This window comes from Eulemur rufifrons, chromosome 20, assembly GCF_041146395.1.
Source record: "Eulemur rufifrons isolate Redbay chromosome 20, OSU_ERuf_1, whole genome shotgun sequence".
Lineage (NCBI taxonomy): Eukaryota > Metazoa > Chordata > Mammalia > Primates > Lemuridae > Eulemur > Eulemur rufifrons.
The window spans coordinates 4,635,348-4,654,307 of NC_091002.1; the positions used below are offsets into that span (position 1 = coordinate 4,635,348).

The 18,960-nt window shown below is 54.0% G+C and overlaps 1 protein-coding gene across 6 annotated transcripts in view; it reads right to left on the reverse strand.

Annotated features, from left to right (window-relative positions):
• Nucleotides 1-18,960, reverse strand: part of ABLIM2 (actin binding LIM protein family member 2) — a 97,820-nt gene that overhangs the window by 13,655 nt on the left and 65,205 nt on the right. Inside the window, exons 12-15 of one of the 6 annotated variants that reach the window (XM_069496520.1) lie at nt 18,398-18,451; nt 9,941-9,993; nt 8,977-9,115; nt 1,844-1,905 (exon numbers count right to left, since the gene is read on the reverse strand). In XM_069496520.1, the coding sequence (XP_069352621.1) occupies nt 1,844-1,905; nt 8,977-9,115; nt 9,941-9,993; nt 18,398-18,451 (308 nt within the window). Of the gene's footprint in view, nt 1-1,843; nt 1,906-8,976; nt 9,119-9,940; nt 9,994-18,397; nt 18,452-18,960 lie in introns of all 6 variants that reach the window. The other 5 variants (XM_069496519.1, XM_069496523.1, XM_069496521.1 and 2 more) reach the window with 5 other exon arrangements.

Sequence of the window (18,960 nt, forward strand, 5' to 3'; positions counted from 1 at the left end):
CCCCGCAGGCTGCAGGAGGAACACATTCGCAGAGAACTTGGGGCTGAATTCCACAAAGCTTAAGATTCTGCTCCTGATGGTTCTGGGAGAGGAAACAAAGACTGTCCTGGCCAGACTGTCTGGGTCAGCTGTTCTCAAACTCTCCAGGGCAGTGGAGCGTCTGGGGACCATGACCGTCTCGGCAGACGAGAGAGGCTGCAATCTGTGTCATTTGAGCAGGTGAACTGAGAGAAGAAAATTCCTAGGGGATGCACAGTCTGGGCACCAACGACACAGGATGACAGGAAGCGAAAGCTTTTCTCTGACTCTTCCACATACTCAGGACTTGCCTGGGCTGGGGGAGCACCTTGGCTTGGTCCAGACCATGAACACCGTGCTCACCTGCCCAAGGTTAGAGAACAGCTGTTCCAGGCGAGAAGAGAACATTCTAGACAGCTTTCCCACTGCCCTCAGGACCCCAACACCGAGATTCGGCTGGGATTTACATGTCCTGGTGTCGCAGGGGTCCTATGGACATTGGTCCAGCTTTCTTAAGCTCCCTGCTCTCCGTGTGGAAGATGCAGGGTGGAGAAATCCTTTGAAGAAAATTTAAAGAAGCATGCCACATGCGTGTCCCCGACTTGGCCCATTCCAGAACAGGAAGAGTGGTTAGTGGGGTGGGGGTTGGGGTTCACTAGAATTAAACCATGCAGAGGTGGCCGGGCCTGGGGGAGACCCAGGAGGCTGGGCCTTGCACAAAACAGCGGGTCAGACAGAGCCCAAAGACAGAGAACAAACACTGGTCCAAGAGGATGCCCCATAGCACCTGGAGATGGCGGCCTATGGCCTTGAGCCTGGAAACAGGATACATCCAGGGGAGGCTGCCCCGGGTTACACACTTATTGCCAGGACTGTTCCAGTTTCTTATGGGCCTCTTTGGAGAAGTGAATTGCCTTCGTGTGTGGAAAAATGTTCTCAGACTGGGAAGAGGCTGCCTTGGGCAGTGGAGGGTCTCCTAGGCCACGCATGCACGCACGTGTGTGTGTGTGTGTGTGTGTGTGTACGTGTGGGGGTGTGTGGGGGTGCGTGTGTGTGTCAGGGGCTCTGGTGCCATCAGGCCTTTCCCACCCCAGGGATCCTTACTGGAGACCTGGTGACACTGTGGGAAGAGGATGAAACACGGGGACTAACTGTCCCAGGGCATTTCATGAGCCAAAGTGAGCCAAGTGCCAGCTTCCTGGCCTAGAACACCACTGGCCGCTCTGCAGGGACAGCCAGGCACCAGATGATCTGGGCTGACATTCAGACGTCCCGATTCAGAAGACTCAGGACAGGGGATCCAACCAGACTTCGGCTGGGAGCGGCCAAAGACAGCCTAACGATGAGTTGGTCCAGGCTATGCAGCCTCGGACAATCATCCTAGGTGCTAATGGTACTTAGCAGTGGTCCCAGCAGGGACCAGGTTGGCGGGCCTGTGGCATTCCAGCAAGGAAGTGGGCGCTCGGCTCACCCTGGCTAGTGACCCTGAGGCTTTCGTGAGGCTCTGCAGCACAGGAGAGCAGTCAGGAGGGGCTTCCTAGACCTGGGGCTGGTCACTCTGGGTGGTCCCCATCTCCCCTGCCCATACACTGAGGTCCCTGGGCCTGGGGCGGGGGCAGAGGAGGAGGAGGGTGGTGCCCAGGTCTGGTTCGGTCCTGGTATAGAAAAAGCGGCGGTGGCAGCAGCAGCCCCGGTGGAGTGTCAGGCGGAGGCGGGCAGGGCGGGTCCCCGGGCCTCTCCTCCTGCTGTGTGGTCAGGAAGCTGTGGGGAGCGTGCTCAGACTCACAGCCATCGTTAGTACGCCGGGGAGGGGGCGAGTACCTACCCGGTGGTCCAAGCCATTCTTTCCGTGTCCTGGGAGAGAGTCAGATTTGGAATAGGGGGATCCTGAAACAGACACAGCACAGCTTGGTCACGCGCGCAGACTCCATGCAGCCAGGAGGGGCGTGGCCCAGGGTGGGCTGCCCCGCCAAGGTGGGCGGAGCGGGGCAGGTGACTTGTGGGAGACCCCCGAGGATCATGTCCTGCCTCTGTTGTGACCTCCTGTCCCCAGGGCACCAACTATGAAGCCATGGAGGGGTGATGCCCCGAGCCTGCCCAGGACACGGGAAGCACCACAGAGCCTGAACCACAGCCCCGCAGGCCCCCATGCACACTGACAGGCTCAGGGGCCTGGACACCCTCTGATACCCCGGCCAAGCCCCTCACTTTACAGACAGAAGAGCTGGGAGCCGAGGAAGAAGAAGCCCAGTTGTGGGACCTTGTGGGACAGGCAGGGCTGTGCCATCCCATGCCAGAGGTGGCAAGTGGAGGCCACCACCAACCAAATGGGGCCTGGAGACGCTTTTATTTTTCAAAAAATCTTGAGATGTTTGCAGTTGGGGGATTTCATATTACAGCCCTAACTTCTCATATCTCTTCAAATAACAAAGGGCTCTTGGAAACACTGGCCTCAGTGTCAGGTGTGGCTGCCTTTCCCGGCCCCGCCCACCTACCTGTCACTCTGGCCCTGGCCGGCCTGGGTGGGCCCAGGAGTTTGAGACCTCCCGATTAAGCTCTTCAATGCCATGCCAAGGGAGAGCAGAAAGGAAGCTCTGCCGTGACCCTCTGCCCTGAACACCTGCCTGGCTCAGAGGTGGTGTGGGAGCATTCTGGAAGAGAAGGAAATAGCAGAGCCTACCTCCCTGGAGGGCCCGGGACCCCTACGCTGGGGTAGGCATCCTTAGGAGGCCTGTCCCAGGTCCCTGAATATCTGTCCTTCCACTAGCCTGTGGGCCCTTAAAAAGCAGGGGTCACATCTGCTTCATCTGGGGGCATCCACCCCGGCACTAGGCCCGGCACCCAGCATAACGGGCCAACCATGAACAGGGCAGATGTCTACGCTTGCTCCTGGGAGCCACCAGGCTGCCCCAGGGGCCTCGGAGAGGACAGTGGGTCATGTCCCTCAATGTTCACAAGCCCGTGTGTGTCCCCAGGACCGAGGACCATGCCTCGAAAGGTGAGGCGGTGCTGTGGACAGAACTGCCCCGCTTCCAGGAAGGCCTCGCTTCTGAGCAATGGATGCTCATCCGGGGCCTTCTATCCTCTCCGGGGTTCCTCACGGACTCGACGAGGACAGAGAAAAAATTCCATAAAGGTCACACGTGGACACAGGACAATTTCAGGAGATGCCTCAGCTGGGGGACCTGCCTTGGGGAGGGGCTTGCCATCAGATGGCCCATGGGAAGGTTCCAGATGTGGGTCAAGAAGGGCCTTTTACAACACCAACACTGAGGTTCTCAAACTTTTCTTAGCAGAGGAATTCCACAGTCACATGAAATTGTATGTGAACCCCGATCTACAAAACAGACGAACGAGGAGCCAGGAAGGCAGGTGTGGGGAGAGGGGCTGGGGCTAGACCTGCCAGCTGTGCCTGCTCCACCCAGCCTCACACAGGCTCCTCCAGACACGTGGCCTGGCCAACTCTTCCCATCTCACAGGAGGGAATCGAGGCCCAGAGACATGCAGGGGGCTGCCTGAGGTCACCTCGCCAGGAAGGGGACCCCAGCATGTCAGACGAGGCTCCTGACTTGCAGTCCTAAGGTCCCTCCAGGAAACACCTGCTTCCTAACTTACACATCAGGCCAAGAGCACAGCCACTCCCTGTGCCTGAGCTCAGCCTACCCAGGCTCCCCTGCCACCTCATCTCAGAAGCCCATGCAGGCCACCCTGCCCTGGGCTCTCTGCTGGGACTGCTCCTGGGGCCTTGAGCATGTCCTCCTCGGGTCTGTCCTCCTCCAGGCTGGCTCATCAGAGGTCGGAGTAACATCTGGACGTTCTAGGTGAGGCCCTTTGTTGGTAGAGGACTGTCCCATGCATCGAGGGACACCTGGCTCACCATGGCACCCTGGGATGCTTTGTAATCAACTGACCAGTGAGCCATCCCCTGAGCAGACAGATCTCCACCAGCTTACAGTGCATGTCTAGGTGACTTTGCAGCTGGGTGGCCCTGCGCAAGCTTGGGTCCCCTCTCAGAGCCTCAGTGTCCCCGTCTGAGGAAGAAAGGGGGCTGGAACCCCCTTCAGCCCTGAACAAGAACAATGAACAAGAGGCCTCTTAAATGGTCAGGCCAGGCCAGAGTCCTCCCGGGCCAAGAAGATGCTATGTGACCTGCCACATGGGCCCCTCACTGTTCTTCCAACCCACCACCATGACCCCACACTGGGGGGAGGAGCGCCTGCCCCCAAATATCGGCACTGTTCACAACTACACCCCCTTCAAGCCTTGCCAGATGCGTCCCCCTCACTATTTATTATATGTAAACCACATCCCCTACTGCAGGGCGCCAATATAGCTCAAATCCGCCTCTGTCTCCCCACCCTCACCGGAATGTCAGCTCCACAGGACAGGGAATTGTGTCTGCTTTGGCCTCTATCCCCTGCACCTAGGATAGTTCCAGAAGACAGCAAGAGCTCGTGAAATACAGATGCTCCTTGATGTACCGTGGAGTTACGTCCCATAAACCCCTTGTAAGTTGAAAATGCATTTAATGCACTTAAGCTATTGACTATCACAGCGTCGCCTGGCTTGGCCCAGCCTATCTGAAATGTGCTCCGAGCACTTACATGAGCCCACAGCTGGGCAAAACCGTCTAACACAAACAAAGCCTATTTTGTAAAACGTGCAGAACATCTTCTGTAATTCACTGAATACTCTGCTGAAGGCGAGAAGCAGACGTGCGTACGGTACTGGCACCATGGCTACGCTTCCTACTGAATGCCTACTGCTTTCGCACCACCGTAAAGTCAAAGAATTGTGAAGCGGACCCCTCACGCGTGGGGGCTGTCTGCCTCTGCCACTGACCAGACGGCTCACCCCTCTCTGGGCCTTGGCTTGCCCATTGTAAAATGAGGAAACGGTGCCCTAGCTGGACGCTTGCCCGTCCCACCAGATACTGTCATGACAGAGACGGCAAATCAGGGAGTCTCTCCTTTTCAACCACCCACTAGGAAATATGAGCATGATTTTTTTCCCACCTCGGAAGCACAGAGAAATAAAAGGGGAAAAGAAAAAGGCCATTTATGAGCCAGGCCCTGACCCCTTTCCTCCTGCGAGTGGGAAAAGAAACCCCAAGACAGGTCTGTCTCCTAAGCCTACCTCCCGATGGGTGCCGAGACCAGGCCCTAGCCAGAGTGCAGGGTGGGACAACAGAGACAAACGTGTCCCATCAGACATGTGACTCCATGAGGGGTCCTCACAATAGGGGAGGGGACACACAGAAGGTGACACGACATGCCAAAGCCACAGGCAGGTCTGGGGGTGAAGCAGCCCTGTGTTGCCTCGGGTGCTGATTCAGAGCCTTTCTCCCCCCTCTCCAAGCTGACCCAACCACTCTCAGCTGCCACCCTCCCACCTCCCCACATTCATCTCATGTGCTGGGATTTGAGGAGAGGGTCTTGCTCCCTTTGGAAGGGGGGGCCTTTCTAGGGACCACTAAGTCCTCCGGGCACTGTGTCCAGCTGGCCAGGGGTTTGTGTTATGCAAACACACTTCTGACTCCTGGGGGTAGGATGTGGGGGACCTCAAAAGAGGGGACAGGACCTCAAGGGCTAGGAATGTGGGGCCCCAAGTGTCAGCAGACCTGTCCACTAGGTTCAGGCAGGGGTAGGGTCCACACCACCATGTCCCTCCCCTGGGGCAGTGGGCCCCATCCTGGAAGGCTCAAGGCCTTCTTCTTATAACAAAAACCAACACCACCCCTTCCTGTGCAGAAATCAAGTTCAGCTATAATATAAACTACTTTACACATAGTCCAGACAATGCCCTATGTGTAATATAAAAGGAAAACAGAAGTCATCTGCAATAAAATAGATATTTCAACATGAAACCCTCTTTGGAGAGGGTGGCAGTGCTTGCTCAGAACCACTGGGATAAGGGGTAGGGCTGTCCCACTGGTTTGTCACTGCCATTTAGTCGTCTGGCTTCCCTGCTGGGAAGGGGGCTGGGCCCCTGTTCACCTGGCTCTCGGCTGCCTGGCAGCCTGCCCAGCACACAGCGGGTGCTCAGTAAGGATCTGGTGGAGGGATGGATGAATGACTGAGTGATGAATTCGGGCCTGGATGAGATGTGGTGATGGTGTCATGGGTGGGGTGAGGCTGTGACCAGGCCCTGTGAGCCTGTGGGGGCGCCCAGGATGCTCGTGCGCTCGCTCCGTCGGCGACTGTGCCTCTCCCAGCTCCCCGAACGCTCCTCTGCCGCAGGGGCTGCTCCTCTTCTCTGTGCCCCTTGGCGCCCCGCTCAGCGTCTGGCACAGAGTGGGTGCTCAATAAATACCCGTTGAATTTAACGCATCTCAATTCAACAGACATTTATTGAGCGCCCACTGTGTTGAGCGTCACGATCCTACCTTTCTTGGGCGCACTACAGATGGACGTCCCAGGGGTGCAGGCGGGTGCGCCATGCTGTGTGCAAACACTCTGTTCAGTAAAATCATGGCAGATGGAACTGGACTCATATCTGGGGCTACGTGGTGAGATTCAAAAGAGCCCTGAGAGCAGAGTGGATGACCCTTGGCCCGTGTGTGCTACTCTTCCTGCCTGAGCTCCTTGGGAGGCTGCAGACTGCAAGACGTGCCTGAGCCGGGCACAACCAGCAGCCTGGGCCTTGCTGCCACTTCCACGCACGTGGGAGACAAGGCAACATCGCCAGAACAGAAGTAAAGGCACATCACATGGTTAGACACTGGGTTTCCTGCTCCGAGGAACCGACGTTGGAAAACCGGGAGAAGGTGAAGGAAGGACAGAATCTCAACCACGGTTGCCATAGCAAGCTGCGGTGACAGAAGGACACACACACACTGAACTGTCGAGGGCTCTCCCGGTTGAATCACGAATCCCAGCACAGGCAGTCGGATCCTGCAGACCAGGTGTGCCCAGGATGGAAGCAGCCACATTACTACTTGTGTCCGCGTGTGCAGCGTGGGATACGAATGTGACAGCAAAGGGCAGGGGTGACAAACAGTCCTTGCAGCACTGTGACTGGCCAATGGAGGCACCTGGCACGGCCTCTGGGCCTCACAGGGTCTGCCACCTGCCAGGCTCATGTGCCCCTGGGGCAGCCCCAGGGCGCCCTCACTCTGGCACTTGCAGATGAGGGGGTGGAGGTCATATGGCAGCAGCGGCAGAGGGCAAGCCCAGGGGGCGGCAGTCTCCAGCCCGGCTTCTCCCACACAGCGCCCCTCCTCCCTCAGCCCTGAGCCACGCAGGTCAGTGGGCCTCCCTGGGCCAGGAGCCAGCCTCCCCGAGGGAGTCTGGGGAGGTCATTCGCATGGCGCCAGACTCACGGCGAGGCCTGCCCACCACCCAGCAAGGGAGGACTAAAGGCTGCAAAATGCCACCTTGAGATCCCCAAACACCCCTTTCTTGGTTCCCGGGGCTCACGCCTCGATGCCAGGACACTGAGCAAGCAGTGGGCTGCCGAGGAAGCTACCGAGCTGGATCAAGAGGAGCTTCTCCGGCTCCAAGCACAGAGCCATCAGGGAAAGGGGGCACAAAGCGGAGAGGCCACGGTCAGGCCATGGGTCCCCGGCCCACAGGCAAGCCCTGCTCCAGCGAGGGGCAGTGGGGCAGCGGGTGACTGCGGGCGTCTGCGGGCACAGAGAGGGACTGGAGGACAGTGTGCAGCTGCCCATCCCAGCTGCAGACCTCCCAGGCCCCTGTGGGCGGGGCACGCGGCCATCGTGGATGTGTCCCTCTCCTGCTGGGGACTTTTTTTTTGATGTGGCCTCCCCAGGCTGACATCAGCCTTGTGCACCGGCTCTGTGATCCCAATATTTAGAGAGCTGCACCCCAGGCGGGGGTGGAGGCATGAGGGGCATACAGACACCTGCTTTACAAAGATCATACACAAAACAACACACCTTTCTTTGTTTAAACTTATTCTTTAACACATTACAATTTCCAAGGTTCTGTGTCTTCACTCTGCCCTCTCACATTGAGACACTTTCACCTTTCACTGGTGAGGCGGTTGACAGTGTCTAGTCATGAGGATGAGGATGGAGATGACAGTCTGTTTACTGAGCACCCACCATGGGCCAGGCAGAACGCTACCAGCATACCTAGTTCCGTCTCTTAAGGACCCACCAGGCAGCCAGGCGGAACTAGCCCCCATCACACGGCCGGTCAGTGGTGAGCTTGGTTTGAACTTGGGTCTGTCTCACGCAAAGCCAGGATCTCTCCTCTGCTCCCTCCCACCCGCGTCCATCCCCTCCTGGTCTCCGCTTCCAATCTAAGCCCAAGCCCTGCCCACAGGAAGCTGCCCCAGCGCAGCTTAGCCTTATCCCAGAGGCTACTTCCCAGAGACACTGAGTGGGTTTGACTACAGCTGGCTGTTGGTTTTCACCTATGATTTACAGCATCTTGAAGCAAAGCACATTTTCTGGAGTTTTCTCTACATTTGAAAATCATTCCCGATTCAGTCTTCACGACACCCCTACAGTCAGGCAACGGCACCTTTGTCTCCCTGTAAAGTCTGAGGCCACAACGTCTCCGACTGTCCGGTACCTGCTCAGGACACTGCAGGAGATGTGGACAAGGCCATGCCATCGCCTCCGAGTCTGGACTCCACCCGGACCACACCATGACTGCTCTGGAGGGAAAGAGGCTCTGAACCTCGCCCTGCCAGCCCGGGAAGACTTTTTTCCTAGAGCAAGCGAGGAGCCCGCCTGGCTCCCCACTTTCTCCCCAGCTCTGGAGACAAAGCTACAGGGAGACACGGAGGCGTGGCCACCAGCAGCACACTGGCGGACTGGCGGCAGTCACAGGACATCAGCACGTGGCTCGAGGCCCTGCTCTTCCACCTGGTTTGCTCTGCTGTTTTTTAACGTGCAAGGCCTAGATTGGGGGATCCACTCAGTTGTGGGGCCCTTTGCTATGAGGTTTTTTGTGCACATCATTGCTCCTGCTCAAAAGAACCACTCACGTGAGTGAAAGTTGTCCCCTTGCACTCTTTGAAGAGTGTCTCTGTCAGTTCCACTGCTGTGGGACAAGGACTGGCTGTCCAGGTCTGGAGAGTTGGTCCTTGTGTCTGTGTCCCCCTTGAGAATCAGCCAGCTGGTCTTCTGCTAAAGAAAAACAAGTCACGTGAGTTTCAAGGTCATCTGCAAAGGGAGAAACATCTCACCGGAACCTTTAGTGGCTTCTTTACTTCTAACCTCAAAACTGACCCTACCATGAGAAAACTCAATTTGTGAAAAACCCAGCTTTTGCTAAAAATCCCACCATTTAATGTGACCTATCCAGATGCTCCAGGGCCACACGAAGCCTTTGGGGGAAACAGTGCTGTCCCATTTTACAAGCGAGGCAGCTGAGGCTCGCAGAGGTTAGGGGTTCACGTGGCTTCACACCTGGAGACCAGGTGAGGCTGCCTAATCCAGCCTCAGGCGCTCTCCACACACAAATCCGCCTTCCCTAACGACAAGTGCAGGGAGCTAGGGAGGGTGAACTCAGCCAATCCTGCCCACAGCCTGCTTCTGCCATGACCGTGGGACCGGGACATGGCCACACCCATGCACCCACGCGTCGTCTCCAGTGACTTTCACAGACCTCAGCAGCCGCATCGGACAGGGTGGGCCTCACAAAGCTGGAAATATTCACTCTTTGCCGAATCTGTTCTAGAACAATCGTCCCAACTTCCCTGAGGATGCACTTTGATTTATTTCCCGCTCATCATACACATGTCCTCAGTTAGAGAACTATAACCAGGCCACACGGGCTATGACCAGGGCTTTGGTAGAAGGGCACGCCCTAAGTGTCAGGAGGAAACTGGCCTCCGAGGAGCAGAATATAAGGGAAGGATCCTGAAGTTTCGACTGGAGGAGCCGTCACAAAAACCACATTTCTTTCTGAACAAGGCTGTTCCAAATGACATCCACTCCCTGCATTACCTTCCTGTTATCCTGGTCGAAACTTCCATCCTCCCCATCTGATCGCCTCGCGGCTGGAAGGGAAAAATCAATTTGTAAAGGCAACACACCATTTATTTTGGGTTTCCGAGTCCCGGTTTCCCACTTTACAGTTATGATCGGAAATGAAAACAGTCACGGAAAAGATCAACAGTGCAAGTTCCTTTCAAGGGCCCAGGAACAGGCTGGCTGGAGAAGGCTCCCGGGGGAGTGGGTGTGTGCTCGAGTGTGAACAGCTCTTAGAATCAACAGCAGGTGTGTGAAGCGATGCCTAATTTCAATTCCAGCCACACAGAAAAGTAGAGTCACATTTTTCGATACAGCCACTTGGCCTTCTGAAGAACAGATTCTAAAAACCTTCCAAGTTGAACTTTGAAGCAGCAGAAGGCCTCAGCCACGGAGACCCCGTGTGTTGGGCGTGGGCCAGTGCTCTGTGAACATCACTGCCTATCCCCCTCAACGCTGCAGGAAGGGGCTTCCCCCCACTTCACAGATCAGGAGACTGAGGCTCAGGGACATGGCGTGCCTCACCCAAGGCCATGGGCTAGAGGGTGGCAGAGGCTGACGTGACCCAGGTGTCCGAGTCCAACGTCCATCCTGTCTGCCTCATCTCAATACTTGCTGCTCACAAAATGCAAGGTGGTGAGGGAGCTCTGCCCCTGGAAAAAGTCCACAGGGAACAGTAAATATTATAAAATACAGCCAGAAATGAACGCAATGCAATAGAACAGCAAAAGTTCATTCTGCAACAGTTCCTTTACCAAGAGCAAGATCTGGAGCTGAGCAATGAGGTGTCTGTATTCTTCATTTGCCTTCTTGGGGGTTGGCACCCAGCCAGGCTGATGTTATTTCTAACCACAAACAAGCAAATATATCACACTTCTCGGCATCTAATCTAGTACATAAAGACCCACTTTGTGTGTCCCGCACTGAAACACTGACCCCATGCATGGAACAATTAAATGAAAACCCATCTCTTTCCCCAGCCTGCCACGAAGACGAGGCCTCTGTAAGGATACGCCAAGGGTGGGCTTCTTACCTGCAGCCTGTGGCGGGCTTGGGCCTGGCAGTCTTTTGGAGCACCCTGCCTCCTGCACCACCAAGGATAAGACTGATACCAGGCCAGAGAGCTTGGAAATATGGGATTGGGCTACAGGACCTTGACAAGATAAGGCCAAAATGGAAGACTGAGCAGTTCTGTTCCGAACACATCGACATCTCGTCATTCTCAACGGCTACCTGTTTCTCCCTCTTCCAGGAGACACAGCGATTTTCAATGTGAAGATAAAAACCCTGCTCTCTCCACTCACAGAGGCAAATTAGCGCTGAGCCTGCTCGAGGAACGTGTGATGGAGAGATGGGGGCAGGGAGCTGCAGGCGGACGCATGCCCATCGCTGTGGGCTCTCCTGTTGCCCAGACAACGGCCGTCGCCGGGCAGCGAAGCCCTGAGTGCGTGGCCATCCATCAGCCGTGACTCTTGGCGGCCACCCAGCAAGCCCCAGGGGCTACTTGGAGCTCCAAGAGCACAGCCATCCTCCACACCAGAGAAGGTCCCAAAGCTGAGTCTGCTGGCAAAAATAAGTCAACCACACTCCTGAAAAGCCAGGAGGCTGGAGGCGGTCACCACACTTGGAATAATCTGCAAGTGCAAAAACAATTAAGTGGCTCCCACCAAAGAGCTCTCTGGGACATGAAATCCCAGTCCCTGGAGTTCAGGGCCAGCTGTGGAGGACAGGCTGGGCAGACACATTCTGGCTGTTACAGCAATCAGGGCTCAAAACAGCCCCGCCCTCTGATGAGGGAGTATTCTTGCTAAGATCAAGAAAGTTTGCTCTGCAAACACTGCCAGCTCCACTAGGTGGGCACTATTTAACCAGACTCAAACAGAGGGCTTTTTAGAACCAAAGTTTACTAGTCCGAAAAACATACAACAAATTCTCTTGAGAACTAGGAGCTTGGGTAGGAAAATACAGGACGCTGGCACTTTGTATTATTGGTGGCTTGCTCCTTAATAGCTCTGAGCCTCAGTTTCCTGATCTGTAAAATGGGCACATGATGCCTACCCCTCCAAGTTGCAAGGATCACAGGAGATAACTTATATGAACGCTGGAACATAAGGGATAACTCAGCTTGCAGGTTTGAAAAATCAGGAATGAACATGAGGCTAACTCTCTGGCTAATTTTAAGTGTGCTATTTTAGGGTGTCAGGAACAGACACATCAATTTGGGCCAATCAGAGGAGAGTTTAATGTGTCTCTCCTATCACACAGGCAGTTCCTTTTGAGCCCTGGAATGCATCTGCCAGGAGGAACCCGCCAGGAAATGCTGACTAACTACTTCCTGGATCCCTGGGGGAATTCTGGGTGGGCGGCATCCCAATGAAAGTACGATTTTCTTTCTGGATACAGAACCGGCCTGCCAGTCCTCTTCCACACCCCACGTTATAACTCATTTGTATCTGAGCACCCATGCAGGCATGCATCCTTTCAGCTACCCGTTCATCCATTTCCATACACTTACTCATCCACCTTTACTTACCCGTCCACCCACCCACTCCTTTATCCATCCACACATCCATCTATCCATCTATCCATCCACCTGCCCTCCACCCACCCACAGATCCATCCACCCGCTACTGCGTAGCTACCGCCATCTCATCTGGATTCCAGCCATCCACTTTCTCACTCACCCACTCAGCCATTCAGCCCTCTTTGTCCATTCCAGTCCACTCATCCATGCAGCCCTTTCTCCATCTATCCTTCCCTCCAGCTGCTGTTTGCCACTGTGTGCCACTCCCTGTGCTGAATGCCTCGTGTGCACCTGCACTGTCTTAAGTATGGGGGATGCAGAAAAACTCAAACACGACCCTTGTCTTTCAGAAGCTCACCGGCCAGGGAGGTGGAGGCAGCAGGTGTATTAGAAAGTTTCTCTACGTAACAAGTGCTCTGATGGGGTGAGCAAAGTCCACACAGAGGCACTCCCTCAAGAATATACATGTGATAAGCTCTTACTGAATACCTACTCATTGGGCAGGCCCTGTATGTGGTCTGGATAAACATTTGTTAAGTGTGGTAATAGACAATAATAGATGTTATGAACATGAGGTGCAGAGGCCAAGGTCACACATGTAATTTGAACCTGTCCGACCCTGAAGGCTGAACTGTAATCATGCTGTTCTTCCTGTCAGATCTGTGCATTGTGAGACTTAGGGGTGCATCACCACTGACTGCTTACTGTGACTTGTCACAAAGCCGCTTCTCCACTGTGCAGCTGACTGTAGAAGCTTCAAGGGCAAAGGCTACCTCTGACTGCCTTTGCACTCCCTTTGGTGCCTGATGTGGCGACCTACATGCAGTGGGCATACAGAGGAGGTGAATGGCAGGGACACGGCCTCCCTTGGAAGGGATGCCCTCTTTGCCAGCATCAACACTCCAGCCACTCTAACCACCAAGGGTCTTGTGCAGGTGTCCAGAGGGCCAGCAGAGCTGTGGGGTTATTCCACCTCTGTGCCAGGGGTGCCAGCCAGAGCTCTGCAACCATCAGGTGGTCTCAGCTGCAGTCCCTGCTGGAGTTCTGCCTGCAGCGCAGAATCGCTGCTGCTAATGTCTGTAAGACCTGAGCAAGTCCAGGGCTCTGGCAGCCAGGGAAGGGCCAGGCAGATGCTGCCTCCAGTAAGGGAAGGTGCTCACAGGCTTCACTCCTTAGGCCAAGGGGAGCCTTCTCCTCCTCTCCCAGGAACCTGGAGGGCTCTGCAGGAGGCTGTGGGGATGTGTCCCCTCCTCCTTCCTCCAGACTGGGCTTCTAAGAAGTAGACCCATCAGCATGATTTTTCTTGCTCTTTCCAGAATGACACCCATCTCTACAATTCAAATTGAATTGGAATCAGATGGAGAGAGAGTGTGTGTGTGTGTGTGTGTGTGTGCGTGTGCACATGTGTGGGTGGTGTCCAGAGCACTGGAAACCTTGCTTAGCTTCTTATCAACTGTCTTGCGTGGGCAAGTCCACAGAATCTCAGCTCCATGGGGTCAGGGGCCATGTATGGTCACCCATGTATCCCAGGCACTGGGACAGAGCCTAGCACACAGTGGGTGTCTGAAAAATATTCCTTAGATCAATTAATGAAAGCCACTTAAATCCCTCCACGCTTGGCTTCCTCCTATGTTCAGCTGGGATAACAGCATCTGCTCAGCAGGTGGTGTCAGGACTGAAAATGACACCCGGGGAGGAAGGGGAAGCAGGGCCCAGGTGTGTCAGCCCCCAGGCAATACCTGGGCCTCCCCCTCCCTCCCTTGGTTCCACCCTTCTGTGACCGACTCTCTCTCTGCATCCTCCACACCAGAAAAAGGGAGTCTTGTGTGTCTATCATATCACATGGGCAATTCCTTCCGAGCCAAGAATGTGTCTGCCAGGAGGAACCCTCTTGGGAAAGGTGACTTCTCACCCTGAGCTTTGGGGAGCATCATTGGAGGCTCCCCAGTGAGGGCAGATGTCTCTGATGTTCCTCTGAATACAGAGCCTGACTGCCTTTTCCTTACTCCCATCCCAGCAGCTCCCAGGCCAAAATGAGATTCCACCATTTGGGGTCGAAAAAAGGACCCAAACCAAGACTCAACACCACTAGAAGGGAATTCCAGAGACACACAACAAGAAGAGACTGATTCCCGTTTTAAACCAGGGACCAAAGCAACAGGTAATAATGCGTGCCCCATGGTGTCACTTCTGTCTTGTTGAGGGCAGCGGTGGGAGTGACACTCTCACTGCTTGGTGTGGCTGGGGGTGTGCGGGTGCTGAGGATGAGCCGTCTCCCGCCTCCCAGGAGCCAAAGCTCCACCCTCATATTGCCACCCGACGGCTCACATTTGCTTAGAAATGAAACAACAGATTTGGTGAACTATTAGTACTGTCCCTGCATCTGTACAGTTGAACTTCCTTGGGAATTTTGAGGGAGGCGTTATTTTGTTCTCATGAATTCATTTTAAACATTCGCACCACTTCCATTCCCCGAGGGGTCTATTTCCAGAAAGCCCCACGAGCAGGAGATGGACCCTGAGAAGGGAAGCTCCGGGGATGCAGCTGGCGTGGGGGGGCAGGGGTCGGCACTGTCTGCCTCCTGTGAAAGCTGCAGGCCCCGGGACGCAACTGACTGTCGTCAGACCCAAGCAAACTAGAGCCAGCGGCCTGTCTGGGATAAAGACTGTCTCAAGGGCTTTCCAAAATAACCCCAGAAGAAGTTCCTTCCTCAGCATCTCCGCAATTCAGATGAGATGCTCTCGAAAGGACACTGCCCAGTAACGGTGTCTCCACCAGTGAACTGACACCAACTCCGGCTTTGTGCCTCCGGAACCAGTGAACTCTGTTTCCAGGCGGCTCATGTGAACTTGCCCTTGTGCCAATGAAAGCTTCCCTTCACTCTCCCCGCTCTGGGCACACCTGCAGCTTGCCATAGCCATGTACCTCGGGTTATAATCCTCTTTTCTAATTCTTGAATAAATTCAATATATTTGGGGATACTTTTCTCTGATTTTTTTAGGTTGACACTCCTAAATGTAGCCTGGTTTAATACTGCCAGTGACTCTAAATAGCACATGAAAACACAAGATGTGAACGTACCTGCCTCTGAACTGCTGACCTTCCTGAATTTTGTCCCTGTCACCTGTCCTGCTGTGTCTGTTCTTGACTATCCAGAGAGCTGCTCTGCCCTTGACTTTTCTTGTTTTCCTCCTTTCTTTTCATTTCCTGTTCATTTCTTTTGTTTTCATTCTCTTTTTAAAAAGCCAATAAATAATAACCAAGCAGAGTGGAACTAATGTAGTACAAGAAAACACTGCCAGGCTCTACATGCTGTAACATGACAGCAGCAGGGTCAGGGGTCAGGGGTCAGGGACCACCAGGCAGAACTGGTGTGAATGGCAGCTTGGCCACTGACCGGTCACGTCCCACCTTGGCCACAGCTTCCTCATCTGCAGTTAACACCAGAGGTGTCAAGGTGAGATAAGCTGTTCTCTAGTCCTATATGTGGTGGCCACACCAACACCAACCGTCTTATCCTCTGCACCAAGGGTCACCCCCTGGCCCTGCAGGCCTGGCCACTCTCACGGCTGGAGGCCCTGTTCTCAGAAGCAGGAATGGGCCTCAGCATCAGAAAAATGCTAATTTAAAAAAACTTTCAATAAGTTTAAAATATAGAATGAAAATGTAAATACATTAATTAAAAGGTTTCTTTTTAACTTGTTGAATACATTATCTTGAACTAATTAAACAGTCCAGTAATTCAATGTCATTACCCAGAATTTGTTTCAGGAAAGTTGGGAAATTAAAATAAGGGCTGCTCGGGCCGGAGCTGTGTCCTTCTCTCCCCGAGGAGATGACTGGATGGTCAGCTTGCCTAGATGGGGCCAGGGGGCCACATGTGAGCCTTAAACACACCTACACAAGCATGCACGCTCATGTACACACCTGTGCACACACGCACACACTTTCCACAGGATATATAATCTGCTTGGATGTGCACGTTAACACACCCTAACACACCCACTGTGTTCTGAGTGCTGCCTAAGGAAAGCTGGTTAAGGAGCGAGCACATCCCACGCCCACGCCTCAATTTATGTACAATGACACACAGTTCACATGGCCCATTTGCTTCCAGGTCAGAGACAGATTTTACTCATGTTTGTCCCCAGAAATGTGGCCAAATGCTTGGCAGGGAATAGGTGCTCCACAAAATCTATCTCATAAAAGACTCAATATAACAAAATTCTGGAATAACAAAAGGGTTTTGGTAATTGCTCAGGGTTTGGTAAAATAGGAATCAACTTGCGGTAGGAGAGTCATTTATATCCAGATTTTAAAAAAAACACAAAGATCATCACTGGTAATAGTAACGTCTCTGCCAGATGATTCAGTTAAAGCACTTGATGCTGAAGCTCTTTCTCTTAGATCTGGCTCTGTCAGACACTCACGAGCGATTTTGTAACCTGGTTTACTGTCTATCCCCCCTTCCTGAGGGGCCACCCCCTCCCGCACTGTGTGTGTGGGTCTGAGACAGAGTGGTTGTTAATAAAAGGCCAAGGAGTCGATCCCAATCTTGTCTCCCACGAGCACAGAATACACTGCTTTCTGTGCTGTGCAGCCAGGGAACCGTGATGGACAGACAGCCATTCACTGGGACTGCTCCTGCCTTTGGCCTGGCCTCAGTTTCCTCACTTGTCACCCAAGGGAGCTGGTGTGGGTAATCTCCAGGGCCCTAGAGTCTCACTGGCCTGCCCTGCTCTGGTCCCTCCTGGGGATTCTTGTTGAAAGGCAATGGTAAAAGCCATCATCTTCTGGGAACCCACGAGATTTAATTCAGTTTTTTCCTTCCCGGGAAGAGGAAAACATGTACAAAGTACAGGGCCTACTGCCATTATGGAAAACATTTTTAAAAAGTCATTTGCATAACTAGACCACTGAGCTGTCAGCAAGCCACAGAAATCCCAGTTTTTGTAAGATTTCACCTAAAAGTGTCCTCCAATTGTCAGTGCAGGGCGTGGCTGTTTTCACTGGGTGCATCTGGACAAGAACATTCCATATGGAAATCCCTCCTCCCATCTCTAGCAACTTGATAACAGTCCCTACCATGTGCACAGCACTTTACAGTCTAGGATGTGTTTTCACATTCCTTATTCCACGAAGCCCTGGCAACCAGCCTGTGGAAAGGGCAGAGCAGAGGGTCCTGTTTTGCAGACGAGGAAACAGAGGCTCAGGATAGGGAAGCAGCGTGCCCTCAACCACCCAGAAATCTCATGAGGAGACGAAGAGGGAGGCTCTGAGCCTTGGATTCCTGCTCCATGGCCTGCGCAATCTGCTCCCTGCACACCTGTCCTAGGTAGGGTCATGTGGAGCAGAGGTGGGGGGTCAGCGGGCTGAGAGATCCCCTCACTGTGAAACACCTCCAGCCCCTATTTGCTTATTTAAGAAATGTCTTTAACGAACTCAAGGTCATTCATTCTATCATCAGCATTTCCCCAAACACAGGACCCATTAAAAATTCTCCCTGAGGAATGAACGACGACTGACTCTAGTTTGTTGTTTTCCAAAGATCAGGCCTGGATCAGGTCATGGTCTGAGAAGTGCCCACCCCTTACTTTCTTGGCTAAAGTCACTCTGCCTCCCCCAAAGCAGCACCCCTGAAGGCACCACAGCCAGGCTCACCCCGGCCGTCTGATGGCCAGTGGAATAGCCTCGCGTTTGTCACACACAGAAGTGTCCTCACTCGGATGCTCCCTTCGTTGCAATTTATGAATAAAGGTTCTCAGGAGGGTACCAGCGAATGTGCAATTACTGTTCAGACGGCCGCGGGCCTGGGTGGTGCCTTCCCCAGTTAAACCCAGTTAACACAGCCAACGGTGCGTTCACACAGGCATGCAGGCAAACCAGGCGGCAGGAGGGTCCGACTGTACCATGCTGTTTGTAGATGGGGGGTTTCCTATAGATGTTATCTTTTACGCCAGTGTCTGGGAAAGAAGAAGAAAGAAAAAGGAGAGAATAGGAGGGTAAGCAAGCAGACTGTGGCGGTTTTCATTCTTCTGCTTTGTCAGCAACAAGCACTCACCCAGATTTAGAATCACCAGCAAGAACGTGCCACCCAGCAAGCGACGGACACCCAGGCCCCAGACCAAGCCTCCCCACTCCAGACGCCACCCGCATCTGAAGGGGATGGGAGAGAGGCAGCCAGGCTGCGCAGCAAGCGGGACCCTTGGGCCCCTGGGAGCTACAGCTGCCCAGACAGTCCCTTTCCTCCATCCGATTCCCAGGAGGACAAATATGTCTGCCTGGCACTTGTGGGGCTTTGGGAGAAACTCAATCGCACATCAGTTTGGGGATATGCAAACCCATCTGGTGACTTTTAAAGACTCTCAGGGTTTGGGACAGCAGTGGAGAGGCTTGACGAATCACATGGCACCTGCAGAGTCCAGGCCAGGCCTCTGACAACTCCGGTACAACCAGACCTCCGCGTGATGGG